The sequence below is a fragment of the Siniperca chuatsi genome, linkage group LG18 (assembly GCF_020085105.1).
Source record: "Siniperca chuatsi isolate FFG_IHB_CAS linkage group LG18, ASM2008510v1, whole genome shotgun sequence".
Taxonomy (NCBI): Eukaryota; Metazoa; Chordata; class Actinopteri; order Centrarchiformes; family Sinipercidae; genus Siniperca; species Siniperca chuatsi.
In genome coordinates, this window is record NC_058059.1 from 14,082,616 (window position 1) to 14,107,152 (window position 24,537).

At 40.6% G+C, this 24,537-nt stretch overlaps 2 protein-coding genes across 2 annotated transcripts; one reads left to right on the forward strand and one right to left on the reverse strand.

Annotated features, from left to right (window-relative positions):
* Positions 1–2,040: 2,040 nt before the first annotated feature.
* Positions 2,041–14,915, reverse strand: slc20a1b (solute carrier family 20 member 1b). Its single transcript, XM_044175182.1, has 11 exons — positions 14,620–14,915; positions 12,751–13,468; positions 12,154–12,294; positions 11,184–11,269; positions 10,767–10,863; positions 6,967–7,086; positions 5,381–5,650; positions 4,560–5,199; positions 4,253–4,438; positions 4,022–4,106; positions 2,041–3,792 (listed from the first exon to the last, which is right to left on the reverse strand). Exons 2-11 carry the CDS (start codon positions 13,097–13,099, stop codon positions 3,637–3,639), a joined length of 2,130 nt encoding a protein of 709 aa, XP_044031117.1. The 5' UTR covers positions 13,100–13,468; positions 14,620–14,915; the 3' UTR covers positions 2,041–3,636.
* A 3,172-nt stretch (positions 14,916–18,087) lies between these two features.
* Positions 18,088–23,170, forward strand: stard7 (StAR-related lipid transfer (START) domain containing 7). The gene is made up of 8 exons (XM_044175183.1): positions 18,088–19,025; positions 19,515–19,678; positions 19,858–19,907; positions 20,363–20,473; positions 20,683–20,765; positions 20,895–20,994; positions 21,089–21,173; positions 21,458–23,170. Exons 1-8 carry the CDS (start codon positions 18,571–18,573, stop codon positions 21,634–21,636), a joined length of 1,227 nt encoding a protein of 408 aa, XP_044031118.1. The 5' UTR covers positions 18,088–18,570; the 3' UTR covers positions 21,637–23,170.
* The last annotated feature ends 1,367 nt before the right edge of the window (positions 23,171–24,537 follow it).

Here is a 24,537-nt window from a genome sequence, read left to right on the forward strand (position 1 = left end):
GAGGGAGGTGGGACCTCTGAGGTTACAGCTCATGAAGGTAAGAGAGGTTTTACTGTTCAAACATGAGCCTGTAGATGGCAACAAAGGACAGTTTAGCAAAGGTCTGAAAAGAACTGGATCTTAAAGTACACTGACATGTAAAATATCACATCATCTTGTGACTAATTTCTCTCCCCTGTTAACCACAGAATCAGAGCCTGAGTCCTCTGAGGAAGCAGATGGTGAGTTTGGGACATTTCGTTTATTTTAGCACATTAAAGCTGTAATTTCAGCTTCTATCATTGACAATTTCTCTTTTATTATTTTTTGACAGGGAGACAGGTTACAGTGTTGTAATTCTACACTAAAACACTTCAACTAACAGTTATCAGTTAAACAAACACTGCATTATGAGCTTTGAATAATACTGTATGATTGTGATTTTTGTCTTTTCAAACAAGTTATCCTCATATTTATGAATTTCAAATATGTTCTGTTTAAAAGAACATTTTGAGTTAAATACAGAAAGAAAGTACGCAACAGTTTGGCCAAATGGGATTTAAAAGATTTTTACTGTCCCTAGTATTTTTTTTATTGTTCATCTACATAACATTTTAATGTCTTCCCAGAGCACCATGAGGCCGGGACAGAGACTGTGAGCAGTTCGGGTAAGATCAAATAAAATGGCCACTGAAAACTCACAATACTGATGAATCCCAAACTATAACTACTTGCTGTAACTCCCTATTTTCTCATTTCATGTCTGCAGATGAAGTCAGTCGGGATTTGACCAAGGAGCAAGGTGAAAACCTCTAAATGCTGCACACATACATCAGTGGTGATTTACCATAAAGATCCACATATTAGGCTGAATGTATGCTTATCTGTTTACTAGTATTATCCAGCTAGCTAGCTCAGAGACGGTGATTAAAATATTTGAGCAGGACTCGTTGTACCTGCTGAGGCAAGATGTGGCGAACTGCTTTGAGCAACACGGTGAAAAGTTAAAATGTAGGTTATGCAATGAACCGGATAGTGACAAACAGAGCCAGTCAGAGCCAGTCTCAGCTAGATTTAAACAGTGTTAAAAACCTTTATCTGGGTTCAGCATCAAGAAAACAGTAAAATGCCTCAAGAGCAATTACAAAACTCATCTGCTTGTAAAAGCTCTAGAACTGTTTTCCTATTTCATGCATCTAAAAAAAGTCAAAACAAATCTTGTTCTAGAGAGATATTCGAGTCACAGCAGAGATGATAAAATCTGCTTATGGCTTGACCTCATAAATAAGATGCTGGGATTGTTTATTTCAATATAGTCCTCGTATGTGAGTAAATCTAGGACAAGAATTCAGGCCACTTCGAGACGTCTGTCCCCAGGTGCTTATTGTGCTTGATTTATAGCCTACTGTATCATCTGCTTCTGGTTATTTCAGGAGCAAGGATGCAGTCCCTGCCCTAAAAGATGCTGAAAGGATTGTTTTCAAATGGATCCAAGGTTACTGATGACGTGATAAAGGTCACTGTGTTTAGAAAAGTTAATTTCGTGAGAAGGAAAACCTTCATGCGCTGGTGTAAAAAAAAAAAAAAGAAGAGAAACCTGTAGCAGTAAATCCTAGTCCTTTGGGGACAGAATAGGCCTCACTTTGTGCTTTAGAGCACTAAAATCACACACTGGTGCAGTCATCGTTCATCAGTACCTGCAAAGGAGTGACTCCTATCAGAAAAACCTAGGAAATGTGATTCATACACACCCTTTGAGAGCCCTGGAAAACTACTGAATTGTGGTGTGTGCAATGTAAAGCTAGCGTAAAGGAATCCTCTCTGTCTGTCTCTGCATCACAGATGTACTGGAGTGAAAGCACAGCAGCATGTGGATCCCACCACTCATCACCCGGTGCCTGAGCTGCACCGAGCTTACTGTCAATAAAATGGGAACTATTCCACTTATCTGTACAACCTGTGTGTCCTCTTTTGTTTCATGTTATATGCTATGGCATATATACTTGTACAGTATTTCAGGACTTCTACTCAAATTACTAACAAAAACAAATTCAACACCAGTATTTTCCCATTTTTATTTTTCAGGTTTTTTTTTTTTTATCCACGTTTGGACTAAGTATGTTGACGTGCATTAAAAAAACAAAAACAAACTAAAAATAACCTATTTTCTTTGGTACCTAAGGGAAAATAAAACAATTAAGGCAACTACAACATCTATAGGTCTGAAATGCATTTAGTACTGCAGCCCAGTAACCACACACACACACACACACACACACTGGTAGCATGTGACGTATGTCCGCCATCAAACGAGAGACAAGATCAGCTCAACACCAAAACCACCTTGTTAGATAACTTCCAGTTTTAGGTTCCTGTTCCTCCTGATTTACAACCTTATTCAGCTTCTCTGGCCAAAGGAGAAAGAGGAAAGCTAGAGCAACCCAACTATCTGGGCAGGTGCAAATTCCGTAGAAAACCATACTGGGAAGTGGTGGATACAAGGTGTACTATAAAAACAAGGCTGACGCAGGCCTAAAGCATTTAACCATCAAGAATGATGCAATCAAGTTTTAACAGGAGACTTAAGGTCTTGTTTGAGAGCATGTTTTTGCATCAGTGGACATTCTGCTGTTACATTTCTCAAATTCAAGTAACCAAGTTATTTCAGGCAGTTATTTCTGCACTGATCAAGAATGTAGAGCCTCTGGAGATTTAGATGAAAGAACTGGATTGCAGATGATCCATTGACTTAAACGATTGGGGCTTTCTCATTCCCTGCCAGAAGTGTGCTGACTTTATGCTACTGATACAGTATTTCACAAAATTCTGCAGGTGGTCATCCAGTGTGTACAATGCTTCTACCATAGCAAATCACTCAGATAATTATTATAAAGACAAAACTGCAGTGCTGTGAACGTGATCGCATAACTTTTTAAGTATGGTAGGAAACAGTCACCAACCTCTCTGAATTTACAGTTAAAGTAAATTTTGTTCTATAACGAGAGGAAAAACAAATGTCCTAGTTTAGGGGATACAAGGAAGCCAAATGTAAAGTATGAATTCATTAACAAATACTTTGAATTGGGGAAAAAACAAACAAACACGCAATACATCACATCAATAACCTTGTTTTTCACCTAAAAATACACCTTTTGTGTCTACGTTACTTTCAGCATGTGTTATGACTGGAGAGTTACATCTGCAAAAGGCTAATACTGCATTTTAATTGTTCATTTCTTTCTAACATGTAAAACAAGATTAAAACAGAGCATTGTTGTATATACATAATTGCAAAGTAAAAAAAAAAGGAAGTATTAGAAAAAAAAAAACAACCTGTTTTTGCTTTTAGATTAACTCTTTGCAGAATGATGCGATATGAAAAAGCAAGTCAGAACAAAGAAATGCAAGCTTCCCACTGGAAGTAATGTGGCCCAACTGGAACAAACAGCAAATTCTAGGTTGAAAATGATGCAGCCAAGAACCACAGGCCCATATCACAAGTCCTTTCAAACATTTCTATTTTTTTTTTCCTTTTTCTTCCAAAGTTGTTGGTTGAGGTAAGCGATATATTTTGGCCTTCCAACTTTACTCTTTTCCTTCTGGTGCGCACTGGAGCGGCTTCTTTCTCCTCCCCCTGATTGGGGTGCAGCCGAATGCTCACAGGATGCCGTAGATGAAGATGGCCATGATGGCGGCACTGATCAGGCCGGAGATGGGCACTGTCACAAACCATGCCATGAAGATGTTTCTGAACAGACGCCAGTCTACTGCCTTCTTTGAGCGCAGCCACCCTACAGCAACCACAGAGCCCACCTGGAAACACAGCAGTTGTCAGATAAATCCCATCATCTTCCTTAAATTTATGGCTTTAAATTATTGGTCTGCATACCTAAAATGTAATATTTTATTGAAGAGAAAGTTGCTCTACTTTTGGACCGTGTACCAGACTGGGTTCCTGTTTACTTTAGCCTCCCTAACACTAAATAGTTTCTTCCCCTGTGTCTCAGTCTAGCTCCCAGACCACAGTGTTTGACCAGCTTACCTTGCAGTGGGTGGTGGAGACAGGCAGGCCAATGTTAGAGGCTACCACGACAGTCAGGGCTGAGGCCAGTTCGATGCTGAAACCACTGCAGGGGAATAAAAACAACACTCATGTCTCTCAGGTGGATGTGTCTGAGTATGCTTGCTAAATTCAATGACTGGTAATGTCTGAGGAGGATGTGGTTTTATGGCTATGGAGGAACAGGTTCTGCACTGTCTGTGGAGTCTATACCTTGAGGGGGTGATGGGGGTAAGGTCCTTGCCCATAGTCTGGATCACTCTGCGACCCCACACCCAGAGTCCAGCGCAGATGCCAACGCCACCATACAGCAGCAACCAAATGGGTGTGGGTTCATTTGAAGTCACACTGCTAGTTGTGTAAACCAGCCACAGAGCTACCAATGGTCCAATGGCATTACTGCAGAGGAAAGAATGAGGTTATTTCAACAGTAGCCAAAGATGCTGACTGAGTTGAACTGTGATAAGTAAAATGTCACTAACAACATGCCAGGGAAACAAAAGTGAAGGAATCTGCATACCTAACGTCGTTTCCTCCATGGGCAAAGGATCCGAAGCATGCGGTGAGAATTTGGAGGAACTGGAAGAGAGTTGAGACTTCTGGCTTGTCTGCCTCAAGCCCATCATCATCCAGAGAGCTTTGACTGCTACCTGCATCCTCCTTCCCCATTTCTAGTGTCACATCACCCTCTCCCAGAGCTTCAGGAGTCGTGTGCTCTGCTACAGCATTGCAGTAGCTAGTGTAACTGTCCATACGCACGCGCTTCCTGTCCTGACCACCTGACCCTGGACCCTTGTCGCCATCTTCGCTGGCACGGAATTCCCCTTCTTTGTGCTTGTAGTCTCCATGCATGCCGATGATGGCCATGGTGTAGGAGGTGTAGCTGTTGTTGCGTCGGATAGGTCGGTCACCCCCCTCGCCCATGCAGTCACCAACCTTGGCCAGGTGGAGCTTGTGCAGTAGGTCCTTGTAGAGGCCAGAGTCCTTGTGGACTGTGTGGTACTGGCTGTAACCGTTACTTGGAATCTGTGCTGGCCTGTTGTTGAACTGAGCGTGGTTGTTGAACTGGACCTGATTGGGACTATTTGTCGAGCCATTGCTGTGCTGGACTTGCTGGTTGTTGACCTGGACCTGACTGTTTGATTCAACCTGTTTGGGGGCTGCAGAAAGGGGTTACGATGAAATTAATTAAAACTTGTAAGTCTTAAATTGTAAACTTCATGTGTGGCATTTCATGATTATATATGTAGCAGAAGAGTTACATTACAATTGCATACCATTAGGCTACATAAATTTATTACATATAAATGTACTAACAATATTGTTTCTTGGCATACTTACCACCATTTGTAATACTGTAGTCTGTCTCATCAGAATCTCCAATGTCAAACGCGACCTTGCGTTCCTTATTATTGTCGACATCGTCAGAATCTCCAATGTCAAACGCCACCCTGCGCTCCTCGGGGGCTTCCTGGGGCTGAGCAGAGGGGCTTGGATTGACATCTGGGTTGGCAGGCGTAGACGTCTGTTTTAGGATTGGACAGTGGGCCTCTCTCAGCTCCCTCTTCTCCATCAGTGGGCTCTCAGAGGGGCTGGAAGACTTGATATCTCCTAGTAGGGGAGGAGTTGGTGTGAGATATCACATGGGTCATGTCCAAACATATACACAGTACAGCAGAGAAATACTAGTACAGCTCATGTGTTTCATGCAGGCGTAAGAATTGCATAACCAGTCAAAAAAACAAAACCTTTGTCCTATAAATGCAACGTTACCCTCTGTTCACAGGATCAGATAAATGGATTATGACCTTACAAGGAACATATTTACACTACCGCTAGCAGCTTAACTTATGATAGACAATAAGACTCAACACAGCCTGTGGCTCACATGACATTTGTTTGTGGTTTTAAAGTGAATCAGATACTTAGTGCTGTATGTGATGTGCATGCACAGTGAGTATTCCGACCAGCTGGCCACATTGCATGATCCAAACTTGTCAAAGCAAGAGCTGAAGCAGTCAGTAACCCTCAGCATTCTCCCCACACATATACAGTAAATTCCATGTCACCAACTTAAGTCAACTAGGCTTATTTTAGTCAAGGAGGTAAAACCAATTAGTGGATCACTATGACCCAACTAGGCTACTTGTCTACTAAATGGTGGCTGATCTAGACAGATCGATAAACCTGCTGTTTCTCTGTTACTATAAGAGACAACACTGACAGGTAAGGTCACTATCACTCAAAAAATATTTTAAGATCTGTCCCTCTGACAATGAACATGTTTATCAACAATAATAAGCAAAGAAATCTAAAAGACCTATTTATTAAGTATTATATATTAAGTTTTGAATGTATACGTTTGGTAAAAAGGTTCTGTTGAAAACTAATAGGAAACTGCATTTGTACGCCTATGCCCTAGGTAGTGTCAGATTCAGCTATTCTGTAATCTGACCTAATAGATTGTTCCCGCAGTAACAAAGAATGCAAGACCTAACCTGTTATGAGGGACCACTGAATACAAAAGCACTGTATTTGTTAACAATAGAGGTAAGTACAAAACATTCATGAAGGTTAAAATGAATGGTGTTCCCCTTCAACACCAAAGCCACGCTGTTGGCGGGTAAATGCCAATGGCTCTTGGATTTTTAACTTTAATCCAGGATTATAGAACAAAAACTGGTGACAATATTTTCGGATGATTTTCATTAGAAGGACTCCGTTATGACAAATGATCCCTGAGCTCCATTTGCTGGATTAATATGAGCCCTCAGTGTGAATAGGTTGAGGTTACATGTGCAATGCTAAATCCCTCGCTTGTGCAATGGCTTATGTGAGGAAACACTAATTTCAGTGGTCAGCAGAAACCGGTGACAGGGATTTGAAAACTAAGTCATCAGGTTGCAAAAAAAAAAAATGTGACTTACGTGCAATCTTCTTCTTGAGACGAGGGCAGACAACAAACCAGACCACAATGGCGGTCAGCAGAGAGAAGCCCAACGAGATGAGCAGTATGCCCCACCAAGGGATCTGGTCAAATCCCAGCACTGAAGGACAGCCAGGTGCCCAGACAGAATCAGACAAACACACAAAGGCAAATAGAGAAAGGCAATTAAAAAAAAACAAACAAAAAAAAAAAAAAAAAAAAAAACATGGCAGCAGGTGCTACCTTTCCTAGTGGACAACAGAGACTGAAATACCAACTTAAAACTGGGCAGTTTTGTGAATACTATCTTGTCTTACATTTTACATAGTTTTATAAGTCAACATGAGGTCATATCAGGAGGAACTTGCATTCTTATTTAAAGCATTAATGGCACCAATGAATGGAAATTAACTATAGGGAAATAACATCAATGACATCTGACCATGCGTGTCATATTTAGTTAACATTACAAGTATGACTTCATTGTGCCGCATCCTAGGTAAATATGGAAATCATGTGTACCCCTAGACGTGAACAGTTATGTAACACCTAAATGTGAAAGAGCAAAAATGTCACCATGACCCCAAAACACTGCACATAGACAATGAGTTCCTTAAAAAGGCGACATAACTTAAGGAGAAAAAGAAAAGGGGGTTGTCATTCACTGGAGCTGTTTGCTGTAGCAATAAGGGCACCCTCTTGCCAAGACTGCAGCAAAGCTGGTGCAGCAGAGGTAGATATAAAGCAGCACATGCTGGCAGAAAGATACTATTTAAATTTCCCTGGAGAAGCAGTCATCTTTGTCATACAGAGAGGGTGCAAATCAGCAGTGTGGTTAGGAGAAAACAAAAACAAGAGCTGCTGAAAATTCCAACACCACCACCTCTGGTCAGGTGACCTTGGCCATGCATAACTAAAAAAACAAAAAACACTTCCACTAGCTTGGGGACTGTTTGGGAAGTTTAAGATAAACAAAAGGAAATGAGTGCCAAGGCAGAGCGCAAAGTGTCTCGGACACCATGTTCATTTGAGGGCAGAGTCCACAGTGCACTCTCTCCACTGAGTCACACTGCAGCACGAGTGCAGAGCACCTAAGTGATGTTTACTTAGTTACGCAATGGAAGCTCACTCCCTTCAGGACTGGAGAGGCATAAGAGGAAAAACCGGAAGGAGGCTCTGTAACAGCTGAGGATCCCATCTTTCACTGCAGTACATCAGCTCACATGTTGCGAGACATCCAGAGACAGGTGTGACTCAGCTAGATATTACTGTGCAGTAACCCTCCAGGGAATTCAACAAAACAAAAAAGACAAAAGGGGCCTGACAGCATTCACGTGGCTCTTTGTCACAGTGACTGGTTTGTAGGCAACTTCTTACAAAATATAAAAGAGAGGATTTAAAAACTAGCCTAGGTCTAGCGGTCTGATAAACACTCCCACACAAAGGGGTGAGTTTATACCACAGCCATGCAGTGGGATGAATAGGACTGCACAGGAAATTGAATTTAACCACGGCTGCGTTCCACACTCCTCCCTGAACCTCTGTATCCCGTGGCCTACATTACACAATAACATGGTTTGTTGTTTTTTTGCCATCACTATATATGTGCATCTCACCACCAACCTCAGTTAGAATGTTAGTTAAAGTGGCCATTTATGACTCACTTGGCAAGGAACCTTTGGTTATTTGTCTAGGACCCAGTGTAGCATTTACCAAGAGTATTAGGAATAAGTGGCCGCTGCATTAAGTATCAGCACTGAAGGGATCTGTAAGCCCAACATTCACTCTGCACAATAAGTGTCTATCCTTGACAACAGCAGCCTCTGAAGACACTTAACATTTCGTTTCAGGACCATGGCTCAGGTTAAAATAAGTCATGTATACCGAGATCACTTTTATGATGCCGATTGTTTGGTGTCCCTAGAGCAACCAATGCCACCGGGTGTTTGTTTTTCAGAGGGTAACCCAGGCAGAAAATTCATATGCAGCTAAACACATCAATTGTTCATCAATTGAGGCTAGTGTGAGGGGGTCAAAATCTACTGTCGCTATGACACTCAGCACTCTGAAACATACACTGGCGTGCAAGTTTAGACCTGCATAGCAAACACTTTGTGACATTTCTCTTAAGGCCAGCAGCATGAACAGAATTCAGGGTAAATTCAGCAAGTGTAAGGAACAGTTCCTAGTATTTCTGAGATGCCAGTAATAGTTGCCAATAAGGAGTTGATATTAATTTTATACTGACTTAGAAAGCCATAAGTCTTCATAATCAGGCGATTAACATTTGTGGAACATTTGTTGTGGACAGGAATTATATCATAATTCTGTTTCAGGATAGATTTTAATTTTACAATGAATGAGGCTACAGTGGAGTGACAGCAGAGACAGTGAAGAACCCAAATCACACTAAGCCTCATCTGTAAAGGATCGACATCTGACCCTCAAATTCTTTGGCCCGCACTGCATGCGCATGCTGACTTGAAGTTTCTGGCACTGGTGTATATATTGAGTATAAGAATGTGCTGTGGGATGCCTGGTGTCCAATCGCACCACTATGATAGGATCTAGATCAGGGAAACGCTGACTCCTATCACAGGACACCAAACATACTGTACTCTGTTGGCTTCAGATACCACTGCTGCATTAGAGTGCATATATCAGCAATAATTAGACGTTGTCCTGCGTGCCAGTGTAGTGCACTGTCCAAAACTGGCCCTGAAATAAACATGGGATGTTTGACTTTGAGGATAAAAATAAACTAGTTTAAAAGATATTATCAAACAATGCATACTGAATTAGCTGTGATTCATGCTTTGTCTTATTATGGGACATTGATCATGTAGGAACAATGATTATCCCAATGTTAAACTGGCTCCACTGCGGTCTTGAGGCTTTAACAATGAGCCCGTGTGTGCCTGCATGTGTGTATGTGGTGACAATTTGCCCTCGTCTACAGTATACAGAATATATGGATGCTATGTCTATGTGGATATAAAAGTAAAATTAAATTCTAAATTTCAACTTATACCTGCACCCAACTTCACAGAAGATGCAATGGGCTTGCTAAGGTGTCTGAAATGCAATCTCGCACCTTTTTTTATGTGAGGTACCCAAGTACAGGTCCTCACGTACAGTGTGTTGAGGTGTGAGGAACTTCACAACTCAACTGTACAGAATATGAACGACTAAGCAGGGTTATGGGCTATGCTGGAAGTGATCTCCTCTCTGTGAGTGTGCTGCTGATATGCATGTACACATCAGTGCACCATATCTGGTCAAACTCTGGCCTGTGGCAGCCATTTACTGGCCCAGGCCAGCTAACATCTTGAACTGTTAGGCCCTGTAGAGAGAAGAAAACAAAAGGAGCAAAAGTTGCTCATTTAATGAAGAGATTCTGGAAGACAAAAAGCCAACAAGTATTCAGAGCATTACTATACAAATTCTGAGCAGCAAAACAACTACTGGCAGTAAACAACTATGACCATTTGAAAACACCCTCTTTACTTCTCTTTTCCTCCATGTCTGAAGGGCACAGCCAGTGACGTCAAGAGTTAAGTGAAATCTTATTTCCATCTCCCTGTTGTGCTCCGCTCTAAAACTTCATTCCAGCTATGACCCACATAGAATCACGAGCAAGAGAGCCCCAAAAAACATGTTAAAATAAACACGGCTTCTGTGAAAATGGTAAACACAGTCTGGAATACGTGTGGGCATCCGGCTGTCTGAGGGAGCAGTTTATTTTAAGCTGTGGATATGGGCAGGCATGCAGAGCAAAATGACTCAAACAATGATACTCACACGGAGCTCCAGTGAACATGATGGAGAACAGGTTGATTCCCATAGTCACGGCATAAAAAACAGGCAGGGCCCTCAATCCATTAGGCACAGGGTCTTTCTACAGGGGACAAAACAGAGCACTAAGTCAGAAACACAAATTCCACTGTATGAACAGAACTGCCCCATTTTGCTGTCAGGTTACAGTTGATGGCATAACAAGGACACGGTGGTAATTTGAACCTTGCTGTATGATGCGAATAAGGAACTGCTTCAGAGAACAGTAGCTTTATTATTGCCATGTAACAAACATTTCCTCAATTTCATTTTGAGCATGGACTAGTACGGTGCTGAAACTGGAGCTAAACTTATCACTCCGGAAGGTTTTTGTCTCACTCAGAAATACACATACTATCAACAATTTGATAACAGCCAGCTTACCTTGTGTAAGATGAATACGCGCACAAAGTAGAAAACAATGCCTGACATTATTCCAGACAAAAGGGGACTCAGGAACCAGGAAGCAACTGTAAATTAAAGAAATATGAGCAATGCAATTTAGTGGAAATATAATCTGTGTAATATCCCCCCCGCCCTTCTAATCTTCCTTGAAAACGGTACATTTCTTCTAGGAAATGCACTACTGGTTTTTTCTAGGAAATGAAATTCCTGTTGGGAAACAATCATGACATGTTAGGTCATTACCCTGGTAAAGTGGACATTCTTTGGCTGTTTTGACAACATAGCTCACTGTCCCATGGACAGGCAAGGTTGATTGTTTTACACTTTATTCAGCCGTTAAAAATCAATAAAGTTTCTTTATTGTGACCTCAATATAAAATGGCCCTTTCCATAACTGAATGACGTAAAAATTGTATTATTTGTGATTCAGTTTTGTGGTTTTTCTAAAGAGGGCAAACAGTCTGGTTTACATCACGTTTGGGCTTTGTGTAGAGGAACACAGACCTGAAATCCACCATGTGATGCAACAAATGTGAGAAACAACTTGTGAAATCAGTACTGCTACTATATGTTCCTGTAAAGGTATGAGTGAAATTGCATCATGTTCTCTGACAAGCCTTGTAAGATTATCAAATATCTTTACTTCTCCCATCTGGACAGCCCATCCAATCTTCCAAAATATTAGTGACTACTGGAATCACTACTGATTCACATATTAAATACATTCCATACAATTTGTGTTGTGGATTTAGCTCTGAACCTGAAAAGGTCATTCATAAAATTTCTAACACTGGATTGTTAACCTGGATATTGACGTTCCTCAACAGACAAAACACTGGCTAATGTATTATGATAATAATGCTACTACCTATCATAGTATAGGATGTGATGCAATTCAACCAAACACTGAGAACATTTCTAGGTCAGCTGATTAGAGCGTCTGACTTACCGATACGGAGGAGTTCTAACCACTTGACTCCCTCCTGGCCTCTGGCAACCAGCGAGAAGCCAATAGTAGCACCAACAATGCAGTGTGTTCCAGAAATGGGGAGCTTAAGGAAGGAGGCGGCCAGCTGCCACACAGCAGATCCTAATTAGAATAAATTGATCACATTAGATTAGACCTCATCTCAGCTTTTCTACATAACTTTTCAGACAACTTTCAAAATTGGCAAAAAGGACACATTTAGAGTGCCCCCAGCAGTCCAAGGGTCTCGTGGCAAGACACAGTAGAAACTAGCAAAAGTTAAAAATGTTTAATATTTGCTGTTTATGGTCATTTCATATGAATTCTTTGTTTGTTTTTTCCCCAAGTAAAAGTATTTTGGGCAATTTTTCAATTAAATGGTCAAATCAAAAACGATGTGAAAATTATCAATAATTTACACAATTAGTTTACAGCCCCATTCCCAGGTGTTGATTTGACATCAACATTTTTTAGTTGTAAGAACCAAATACTGCCAAGCCCTACGTGCCTCCAAGCTCTGTTCACAGGGTTCAATGACCGCAGGTTTAATTACATACAAGATAAGCTGCAGATACTCACCAAACATGGCACTGATGGATCCAGCCATCAACACGTGCTCAGAGCCATTGTACATGCCCACATCGATGATACCCTTGCGGATGGTTTCGCTCACTTTGGCCCCAAGAAGCACAGAGCCCAGAGTCTCAAACACTGTGGCCAGAATGCATGCCTGGCGCAAGGTGACCACTCCAGAGCCCACGGCTGTGCCAAATGAGTTGGCAACATCATTGGCACCCACGGAAAAGGCTAAGATGAAGGCGATGATGAAGCCGACAATCAGGAGCCACATATACTCTGTCAGAGCAGTCTGGGTGGCTAGCCCTACTGTGGTGGCCAGTATTATTGCAGTCGCAGTTGTTGAAACCATGATTGTAGACTATAGAGGAATTGCTTCACAATCTTAAAGGGAATAAATGCCTGTCAAAATAGCTATTTATATAATGCTATTGCTAAATAGCAGCTAGTAAAATAAAGAGGTAAGTGGTAAAATAAATAATTAAATTCTCTTTAGGGCCACCTGTTTAAACAGGATTTCTGAGATTTAGCAGTGCAAACTTGTAACGTGTTTATCTGGCAGTGACCAGAAAACAATTAAGGTAAACAGAGGTATAGTGTGGGCTTATTGCTATCCTGTAATTGTACTAGATTTGTTGATTTTTCTTTGGTGCTGAGCTATCAAGCAGAGTGAACAGACAGCCATTGTGCAACTGTAACTGCAGATGAGCAGGAGTACATCCTGAAAAAGACAAAAGACAGAAAAGGCCTGCTTTAATAATAGTTTCTCCTCAATCCATCTTCATGTAAAAGCAGACAGAAAAGACACTGACAACACTAAGGAAATGCACGGAAGAATGGGATGGTTTCTGTAAGGGGAAATCAGCTTCTTTACAGACTGTAAAAAAAGACTCAAAACAACGGAAGAAGGGTGGAAAACCTAGTAAAAAAAACGCTTAGACCGGAAGGAGCACCTCCAGTAACGTTATCTGCCTTTCCTGAAAACCCAATGGGAAGCCATTTTTGGTGAATGTCGCAGGAAGGGGCCGGAGCTTATTTTACACCAACGTCCTCTAATTTCACCCAGACGCTTCACTTATTTTCTTGTTTACTGCTGTTTTTGTTTAGCATTGCTGACCATAAAGGCCGTTAGGAGATAAACAGTACCTTATATAGGAGACATAATTCTTAACTGCGTGCGCACGTGTCGTCATTCATTCATAGAACACAGCCATGAACACGAGCGCCGTCTGTCCATACCGGTTCACGCGAGTGTAGAACAGAAACAGCTCGACCAGGTCTAGACTTGACATTTGAGGCTTTAATTTGCTGTTACAGCTTCTATAATAGCTACTGTGCCTATTATCCTCAGCTTCAATTATGTTTGACGTGGTTTTTCGTAAAAGGGGACGCACCCGGATGTAACGTTAACTCGATTTAGTAATGACCTGCCAAGTGTGTGCTGAACAGATGGTCTATACTGCTAGCTTAGTTAGCTTAACATTAATGTAAAGAACCGTGTTAATTGCGCCGTTCACCGTGGTTCGAGCGAAGAGCTACACAAACCTAACGTTAATGTTAACGGAAACTCACAATCAATAGCCATAATCTATCCTTGGTCAGACAAGATGTTTAACCTACAATAACGTCAACTCTTCGTTTATACTACCCTGGGTCTTCCAACGGGTCTGATAACAGTCACTAGCTACCTAACGTTAGCAAATAGATCACTCATATCATTAGTGTTGAATAACTTACGTAGCACAAAGGTCTAACGTTAGCGTTAGCTTTACATTAACATCAAATGGTGATGTTAATCTTAGTTGCGGTGTTTAGTGAATAAACCACAAGGAGCTCTTTATTCTGATAGAAAGTCCAAATTATAAAACTTACCACACGTTGCAGTTTTCAGTCCTGTGAAGATAGTGCTTCCTAGCCAGTAAGCTAATTACCGCGCGCACAGACAGTTACGATACCGCGCGCGGGATACTGGAAAAAGAAAAAACTGATTATGAACAATATCCCCTCAAAAAAGCTGCAATGTGTTCAAAATAAAGTGACTACGTGAAAAACGCTATTTACGACTATCTAATTCGATGTGAAATAAATCCGTCTTTTTGAATGAGCGCTTCGCAGCCACATGTAAAACTTGCTCGTGCCGGTGAACTGAACAGGGGATTTCTTTTTTTATTGGATACACCCACACCCTTCAGGAAGCACCGCCCAGCTGTCAAGACTTCTATCTCTTTTTTTTAACTCATCATGTGACCAGTGGATGGATGTAGTGCTCGTCAGAAGATTCCACTCCGCAGCAAAGTCTTCTTATGCAACATTACTTTTCTCGTGTCCATATTCATTCACTTCAAGTATATAGCCACAAACACTACAGAAAAATCTGGTTTACATCCACTGTTACTTCTAAAATACACTTACTATCAATTCCTGGAGTATTAGGACACTTATCTTTACTTGTATATTCAATACCTGTACATACGTTACTGTATAGTACATACATGCATATCTGTACTCCATACAAACAATACAGTGGTGAAATGTAATTAAGTACATTTATTCAAGTATACCATTTTATGCTGCTTTATAGGCTACTTCTACTCCACTACATTTCTGAGTGAAATGTTGTTCTTTGTACTGCTCTATATTTATTTAATAGTTGTAGTTACTAGTTACTTTGCAGATCAAGTTATTGTATACAAAACCTATGGTGATCTTATAAAATACAATGTATTTCTATAGGTTAATATACCCAACAGTATTTGAGTTAAACTTAGCACTAGTACCTCGACCAGTGGCCAGTTGCTCACTGTGGTATTGTGACTTTTACTTAAGTAAAGGATCTGAATACTTATTCCATCATTGCCGGTGTAATCTATCTATCTATCAATCTCATAAGGCTAATGCTTTTATCATTACTGTATATACTACCTAAACTGTCATGTGACCCAATTTAAAAAACATAACCTTGTAGACATATATAATAGACACAAACCACAATTAGGCCTACCCATAGTAACAACTGCTTTCCTAACTAAGGGAAACAATGTCACGTTAAAACACCCGGTGGTGATGATGTTAACTGCATTACAGAAGACTTGTTATTCATTCAAGTGCATCCGACCGGAAATGATAACAACATTCGCCCTCTAACAAAAGTCGTTTACTTTGGTGATTGTTCTTTTATTATGTTCAAGAGAGACGTCATATGCTGAATGGAAGAAGTGCTCAATAAGCGTAGCAAAATATGTTTGGTTGAATTCACTAAACACACCACAGTAGGCGATTTATTTAGGCTACATGGGATACTGATGTAATATAAGCACATATAATTATTATTTTATTACGAACTCCATTGTCCATTGTCTCTCCGTGCTTGACGTCACTTCTTTTGAGGATCATGGAAAATTTCCTCATTCCCAATCCATTGGGCATGTTTAGGGTCGGCCGTGATCGCTTGAAATTACGATTCTTGTCTTAGCCCCTGAAGGCAGCATTACACAAAGGAAGGAGTGGCGATAACGTCTGTTTCAAAACTACTCAATCGGGGGAGTTTTACACTCGCAATTTCCAGAACTCCATTGGTAACTTCAAAAGATATCATTTGCGTCTTTAACCTCCCTCCTCTGCCAATATAGCAGATATTCACACCAATAATAAGCCTCCCTGTTTACTCCCTTGCCAGTAACCAGAGGCCAGTTACAGTGACCTCGACCTAATAAATGATTAGATAGTGGGGCTGTCAATGTCAGAAAAGAACTCGGAATTCATGTTTACTGATGTTTGTTTTTCTAGCTTCCACTCCAGTAGTCCTGAATAGGCTGTAACATAGACCGAATTCAAACGTACTCGAAATTACAGTGAAAGGCTGCTTAATTTTTTTTTATACTTTATGTTCAAATGTCAGACTCACAGAAAGGACAATGGACACCTGTTGGGATATAACCATTTTCCATTTTGCAATATAGCCCACATCCTGTATGCAAATATATATGTATACTATAACTCCATAGAGCAGTCAGAAAACAAATGATTGTGTGGATTTGTTTGCTTTAGAGTAAAGTAAACTGAGATAGAGGCATTTGTTGTGTTTGCAGGAGGTTCTTGTCTCATGGTCTTATGATACTGAAATCACTCACAGCTTTCATGAGTAAGACACAGATGACTTCAAATAAAATGTGATGAATCAATCTAACACAGGGCCTGGGCGGTTAAATTAAGTATTTCTCCAAATTACACCCACTTAAGCAATATAATGACACTGTAGTCAAAAATAATAATATAAATTGTGTTAATATTTAGGTTATTTCATTACTTCTGGCCTATTTTGTTTATAAAGGTTTGACATGTTAGGCTGGCAAGATAATTCAATGAATGGCTAAATGAATGACTGAATAACACGGTTGGACAAAGGGAAATGCAATACATTAGACTGTTGCTTCCATGGATTCCTGCGGAGCCAATGAAACCATAGAGCTTTTGCGCTGTTAAATACAGTACCACTGCTGATTAAAACCATTGAGTCCAGTTCTCTGATGTACCTGTTTTTTTGTGTGTGTGTTTAAAAACATTTAAACTTTTATTTATGTCATTTTTTTTTATTACTTTGAGCAAAGAACTCAGCTTGTATCAGATATGCAGGATTCTCTACGGATCTGTGGCGACATTTCTTGTTCTCTGCATGGTTACACAGCGCCATCTGGCGTATATTACTCTAATAACATTTTAATATTTAAGATTTCTTTCTCTGCGTGTATCTTTTTTGTATGACGATTCCAATGTCAAACACTTTAGCTAATTTTCACATTGAGGAAGTGTTTGGGTTAAATGCTTTTTGAAACTGTAACGTATCAGCAAGGTCACTGCAAAAACAAACTACAAAGTATTGTTTTTAGTTAACAGCACACATATACATAATATCAGCCAATAAAAGAAGTTTGTTTTACCACAAAAGTGACTGTCTTAATCATGCTCCAACAGATATATGTTCAACTCAAATACACGTGAGGAGTCACTACTTAATGCTGGTGACTTTGGCTTTCAACGTTGCTGCTGGAGGGCGACTCTAACTTCCTCTCTCCAGTATGGGTTCATCTTTCAGTAGACACTGATCCTGGACGAGGTTTGAAAAATACCTTCTCCTCTTATAGCAGCTAACCTGAGCAGCTGGGACGCAACATCTGATCCCAGTTCAGCGAAGAAACTGGAGCTTTGGTAGAGGCGTAAAGCTGGACTTGTGCACATGCTAGTGCCCGATCAGCTAAATGCAAGACAGTCTCCCACTTGGACCAATCAAATTTGCCCTAGAATAACAAACGTCCAATGTACTGCCCGCTTTACAATTTGTAAGGCGGGGTTTCCGCGTGGGTGTGTGTGAGCGATAGTAGGAAGTGGAGGTCAAATGCGCTGCAGGAGTTTGAAAAACATGAGGCTGTCTCCATGAAAGACACACAGGTAGACAATTGTGTTGGAGTTACAGCAGACGACGTAGTTAACAGTGCAGTTTTTAGAGTTTCGATTCTGAAATAAGTGCGGCGCTGTTGGGGTGTCGTTTTCCCGTGTCGCACTAACGTCAGTAGGCAGTTAACAGAGATAACGTTAGCTAATGCTAACGTTAATACACGTAGCGTGCTCGTAGACAGCTCGATAACGTTACAGCCAGAATAAAATCTTGACTTTTGCTTGCCAAAAGTCCGTATTGTCATCTGTTTAAAGGTAATGCATAGTGCATCTCCGCAGACCATTAGCTTTGGCTGCGAAATCCGTTAGCTAGGTGCTGAACTTTGCTGGCATTTGTTTTGTCTTTGGGAACTTGTTACGGTCACAGCTGTCATGTTTCACTCTGTTCCCCGTCGTCCGATCTGCGAGATCGGTGTGAATACAATGAGGCTTCAGAGCAGCAGGTCGTTCAGGCGGGCTGTCGAGGAGGGCAGAGGAAAGCTTGAGAAGGTCCCATGGCTGGGTAGGGGCATGGGCCTGCTGTTGTCCTGGCTCCAGAGGGCAAGTGTCGGTGCCAATGAGGCCGCTGGATCTGGCCAAAAGAGGAAGGGCTTGCTCTCCATATTTGCGGACCACTGCAGCTTTGTGACCGGACAGAGGCTCCGGCGTGCTTGCCAGATCGGCGAGCTTTACTCCAACCTGTACTCTGAGCGGACCAGGTGGACCCTAGTTGGGAACATATGGCGCAGATTTCAGAGCAAGCACGCCCCAACTGGGAAACTTGTCGCGGCCCTGGTTGGTGTCTTCATGTGGGAGAATGAGAAGATTCAAGATGAGGAAATTCGCAGGTTTGAAATCTTTCTTTTAAATCCACATGAATGAGTGGAGACACACAACAAATATAGATGCTTCCGTAGACGGCACGAGGGGGTCACTGGATGGTTGATTACTGGATAAAATTATGTGAATTTATATGCTATGGCCTTCACATTTACCAGATCTCAACCCAGATAAACACCTTCAGAAGATTTTAGACCAACATGTAAGACAACACTCTAGCCACCATCGTCAGAACACCAAATGAGGGAATATCCTTTGGAGAATGCTGTTCATCCCTCTCGTAGAGTTAGAGACTTGTAGAATCTATGCAAAGCTGCACTGAAGCTGTTATGGAAGCTCAACACCTTTTATTAAAACACTTAATATAATTTTTCCTTTAATTTGTCACCCATCTGTTTGTGCAATTCAGCATTTCATATTGATGAGACTATGATCTGTAATGTCAGCTGTTCAGGATGCTGAACAACCTGTCCTGTTGTTTGCTTCCCTTTTTGAAGGTGTGGACTTGAGTTGCAGGCCCTGCAGGCTGTAAACTGTCTAAACGCATCTTCAGGGACAGTGGCCAGACACCTGGAACCTGGCTGGGAAGTTGTGATGGAGAAGAAGGACTTCAGAGTGTGGAAGCGCCCTATACCCAACAGTCACCTCTATGAATACAGAGGTCAGTCAACTCACAATCTCACATGTGTAACCAGGTCTCTGAAATGCAGATAAAGCACACATTCAACTTTCTCTGAGTTACTTTTGTGCTTTGAGTTTTTTCTGGTACTTTGGTTGTGATGATATTGGTATGATTTATCTGAAGAGTCAGCATCCTTTTTATTTATGTTTTATTTGCAGTGTTGGGCTCCTACAATGATGTCACCCCAAGACAGTTCTTCAATGTACAGGTACAGACTTTTCAAATCTCCTTATGTGCTACTAGGAATATGTCAGTCTCAATTAATGAAGAAATTAAGTGAAACGGATAACTTGTTCTACTGAGGTACTGCCTTACAATAAGAAAACAGCTATCTCCTCACTCTTTACATGTGACTTACGAATCATGGGGAATCTTTGTATTACTGAAATAGAATTATGCAAGTGGATCCAACTTGTAATGGTAGTAATTTGGTTGAATATTTAATATTCATCGCAGTGGGACTTTCACATGTGTTTTATTTTTTCATGGATTGTGTTTATGGTATATTTATCGCAGCTTGTTTTGAGTTTCCATAACCCAGCTGCTCTGGCACAATCAACGTGTTTGCGCTGTATGCGTGCAGCACAAAAGCAAATGTAACACTCACTCTATGTGCTATATTAAGCACCTTACCCTTGACTTTTGCTTTCTCCTTTCCCCCAGTTGGATACAGAGTACAGGAAGAAGTGGGATTCTCTGGTTATCAAGCTTGAAGTGGTGGACAGAGATGTCAGTACAGGCTCAGAAGTTGTACACTGGGCTACACACTTTCCTGTGAGTTTCTGTTGATTACCATTGTGCCTAAAGGGAGGAGGCTATTTGTTCTACATAGTGTGTACATAAGGCATTTTTTTTTGTATGAGTAAACTATGATTGACCTTGGCTTATCATTTGGTCAAGAGCAACTACTAAGTTATAGTATATTCATCAGTTTATTTCAGATAGTCAGCTGTTATTTAATCTTGTTTAATCTCTCCTCACAGTATCCCATGTACTCAAGAGACTATGTGTATGTGCGGCGCTATGATGTTGATGTAGACAACAACCTGATGATCCTGGTATCCAGGTGGGACTTAAAAAATAATGTGTTTCTGAAGTCAAATATGGTTTAGATTTGACACATTACTAAACTTGTAGTAACTTAGTAACTTGTCTGTGTCTTTTTATCTTGTATATTTGTAACTCTGTTGTGTAGAGCTGTGCAGCATCCCAGAGTCCCGGAGACTCAGGACTTTGTGAGAGTCCATGCATACCAGTCAAAGATGGTCATCCGTCCTCACAAGTCCTTTGATGAGGTTTGTGATGAATGTTTTTTTGCCACACAAATGATTTAACTTGTATCCTGGGTCTTCTGTTTTGCAGCCACTGAGTTACTTGTGTTCTTTACAGAATGGATTTGATTACCTGCTCACCTACAGTGACAACCCTCAGACTGTCTTTCCCCGTTACTGTGTGAACTGGATGGTGTCAAGTGGTGAGCTCTTTTCACTGGTTGGGGCTGCATATAATGGTTCTTTTCATGATCGTATCTCATTATTGACCCAGAGATATTCAATTTACACTGATATTTAAGAAGAAAATCCTCACACATGATAAGCTGGAATCTGCAAATGATTAGTATTTTTTCTTGCTGTTACATTCATATTTATGTGCATTTTTATACTTTGTGAATTTATTTTTCCTCGCATACATTTCATGTTCCCACTGACTGCATATTCTACCCTAATAATAAGGAGGCTCTCCATTTGCACCTGGCAGGTATGCCTGATTTTCTGGAGAAACTGCATGCTGCTGCCTTGAGGGCCAAGAACTTGGAAGTGGGGATCCACGACTACGCAGGTGTCAGTAAATCCAGCGACACCAACCGCCAGCCGAGCCAGGAGCGCCTCACTGGAGAAAACCCACACACAGGTGGTCCTGGACAGATCTACGCTTGAGATGGATATTTTATAGACCAGGGGTTATGTTGGTGTGTTGTCACTTGCACTTGAACCCGAATCAAACCCTCCAACCACAACTTTTTGGGTACAGTACACTGCGTGAACTGCAAATGGAAGTTGCAACCTACATTAAAGACATATATACAGTATGTCCATTCATAGACATCGTTATATTGGTTGTAGATGAAATGTCACAAGAACAATGGACTGTATTGGTGACAGCATTACTGTCCTTTGGAGAATATGTTGCCATGGAAATTTTCATCCAGACTGCTGGCATTGGCACTATTTTTGCTTAGCCAGGCAATGCCATGTGGCTTTTTTTTTGCCTCCTTTGGTAATGATGTATGTCTAAGAACCATTGATAAGATCAAGCAAAAATTCCTAATTGTAGAGATGCTTTTGCCAAAGCACTGTTTCTCCCATTTTAACGTCCTATGTCCTGTCTTCCATTGCTTGACAAGGCTTGACTTCAAAGGCTGTTTAGACTGCCAGCAGCCACATCACTGTATTAGTGTCTGTAATGTGTTTTCAGTGAGATGTTGTGGAAATGGTTGTGCAGTATTGGGCATAGAACAGTAACTGGCTTCTATCACTGAAACACAAAACTACGGCCAAGATTTCTGCACTGACAAATTGAGGCCTCTGGGGTGAACAATTTCTAACGTGTCTTCATTTCATGTATTTAAAGTAACCTGTTTCTTGTTTGCTTGCAGCATGAGTGATTGATAGTCACATGACTGGACAGATAGATGGATTAAAAAAATATGCCATTATTAGAAAATTTGTCCACAGAATTGAAAATGAAAACTCTAGGGGTTCTCTTTGGTTTTTGGTGATGGCATTGTTTGCTGTGAGCACAGTTGAGGTTTCACGCTGTCCATTTCACCGTGTTTGTTAGAAACTGCCAGCATTGATGAAACAGCCTTCTGAAGATAAACCAGTCCTTCAGCATTGGGGGCATAGTGTCTTATAACAACCACATAAATCCTCAGATACAATGGTACTGATGTACTTTAGTTTTACTAGCAAGGCAACCCTACAGACACAAATTTTAATAAACCAATGCCTATTTTAGAGAAACAGAGTATTTGTGCCACATCACAAACTATTTACATTTCATATGAGTTTATGAAGTCCCATTAGTCCCATTTCAGCTGAGAGATTCTTTTGTTATCCTGGTGTTCACAACAGTTGTAGCAGACATCACTAAAGTTTGCACTATTGGAGTTATGGGTGTTTGTTTTCTATGTGTTACTGTAGATCTTGTATTCAAAAATCCATTGCCTGAGTACTGGAAATCCCTGTATGTATGAGTAGAACAAGCTCTGTAACATGTTTCTTCTGCATTGTGTTTCTTTAGTTTCGGTTATTAATGTGGTCCTACTGAAACTCCATAGAATTCATCCTTCCAAATCATCCTTGTTGCTTTTGTGATTAACTGTCTGCAGGGGCTGTTATGAATGTACAAAGAGCACCACATGCTTTGGAATAAAACATCGCCCAATAAAGGACACTGTTTACAGCCTGACAACCTGGCGCAAATATCTTGAAATACATTTGTGTTTAAAAACATCTCATCTCATCTTGTACTAAAATTTAATGTTATATTTGTTGTAGGTGGTACATCAGAGTGAATCAGATGCAGTAACCGTCTCAAGGTAAAGCAGTACAGTGGGATCCAGTGATGGTTTTCCCACATGTATAGGTATTGAGTATTTAATATATGTATAATTCTTTTCACTAGTGGTATGTGTGTGTGTGTGTGTGTGTGTGTGTGTTTTTAAAAAACCCCCGAAAAAGGCAGTGTAAGACGTGAGGTACACTAGATATGTTGAAACTGTGAGGGAGGAAATGAAACTAATCAGATCAAATAAACAGATCTTCACGTGTATCTTACTGTGTTCAGCTGTTGATTGCGGAGTATTCTTGGTTTTGACCTTGTCTTGGTAGAGAAAAGGGTAATTAGCATTGTTTTTGTGTAAAGCAGCCACCAGTCTAATGGGATAATCTATAAACCCTATATTCTCTGTCTGGGCAGAAGGTCAGTGACAGGCTCCACAGTTTACTGAAAGCAATGTCTGATCAGCTTGGAACAAGACTACTATAGCTGTGTACCAAAGCCAGACTTCATACACTATGTACGACAAACTAATCGTCATAATATACTGTTTTAGCAGTTACTACACAAAAATAAACATACTTTACTATTTTATATTAAAGGAAATTATACAATATGCATGATGTCAGTTGTCAATCAAACTAACTTTGGAAAGCTACTGCCAATTAATCTGCTTAACAAATAGCGCTCACAATATTTGACCAAAGATTTATTAATTATTTTTTTGTTTTCCTAGATTTTTTTGGAGCTGGTTCACCACCACCCACAATTTATTTACATTTTTTTCCAGCTGTGAGTAGTGCCTGTATTTGTGCATTGCATTGTGGGAGAATAGTGTTCATTAGCAGCACACTCAAAACCTGCTTAGAATCAGTATGTAGTATGGAGTTGGAACATGGTGTGTTTTGTTAACTAAATTGTTGTTAGAATCTAGCATTTTAGCTTAAACTGTGTTTGCATTGGAATACCATATTTTAATTATACTTTAGATATAGAATTATTTCACAACTTTGTTTGGCAAATAAGTAAATGTACACTCTGATCTTTATATCCACTGATTTGGCTGTACAGAAATTGTTCAGTCTTGATCAAACTTGCTGCAAACTCTGCTTGTAGGTTTTGTTTTGAGAGGCTTACTGAATATTATTCCTTGAAAGGTCTTGCTGTGCTTACCTGACGGAAATGTGTGCCAGATTGTCTGCGCCTCTAATTCTGATCTTTTTGATTTCCATTTTACGATGCCCTCTCAGTCTCACAAGAGAATCTCCAATAGGCTT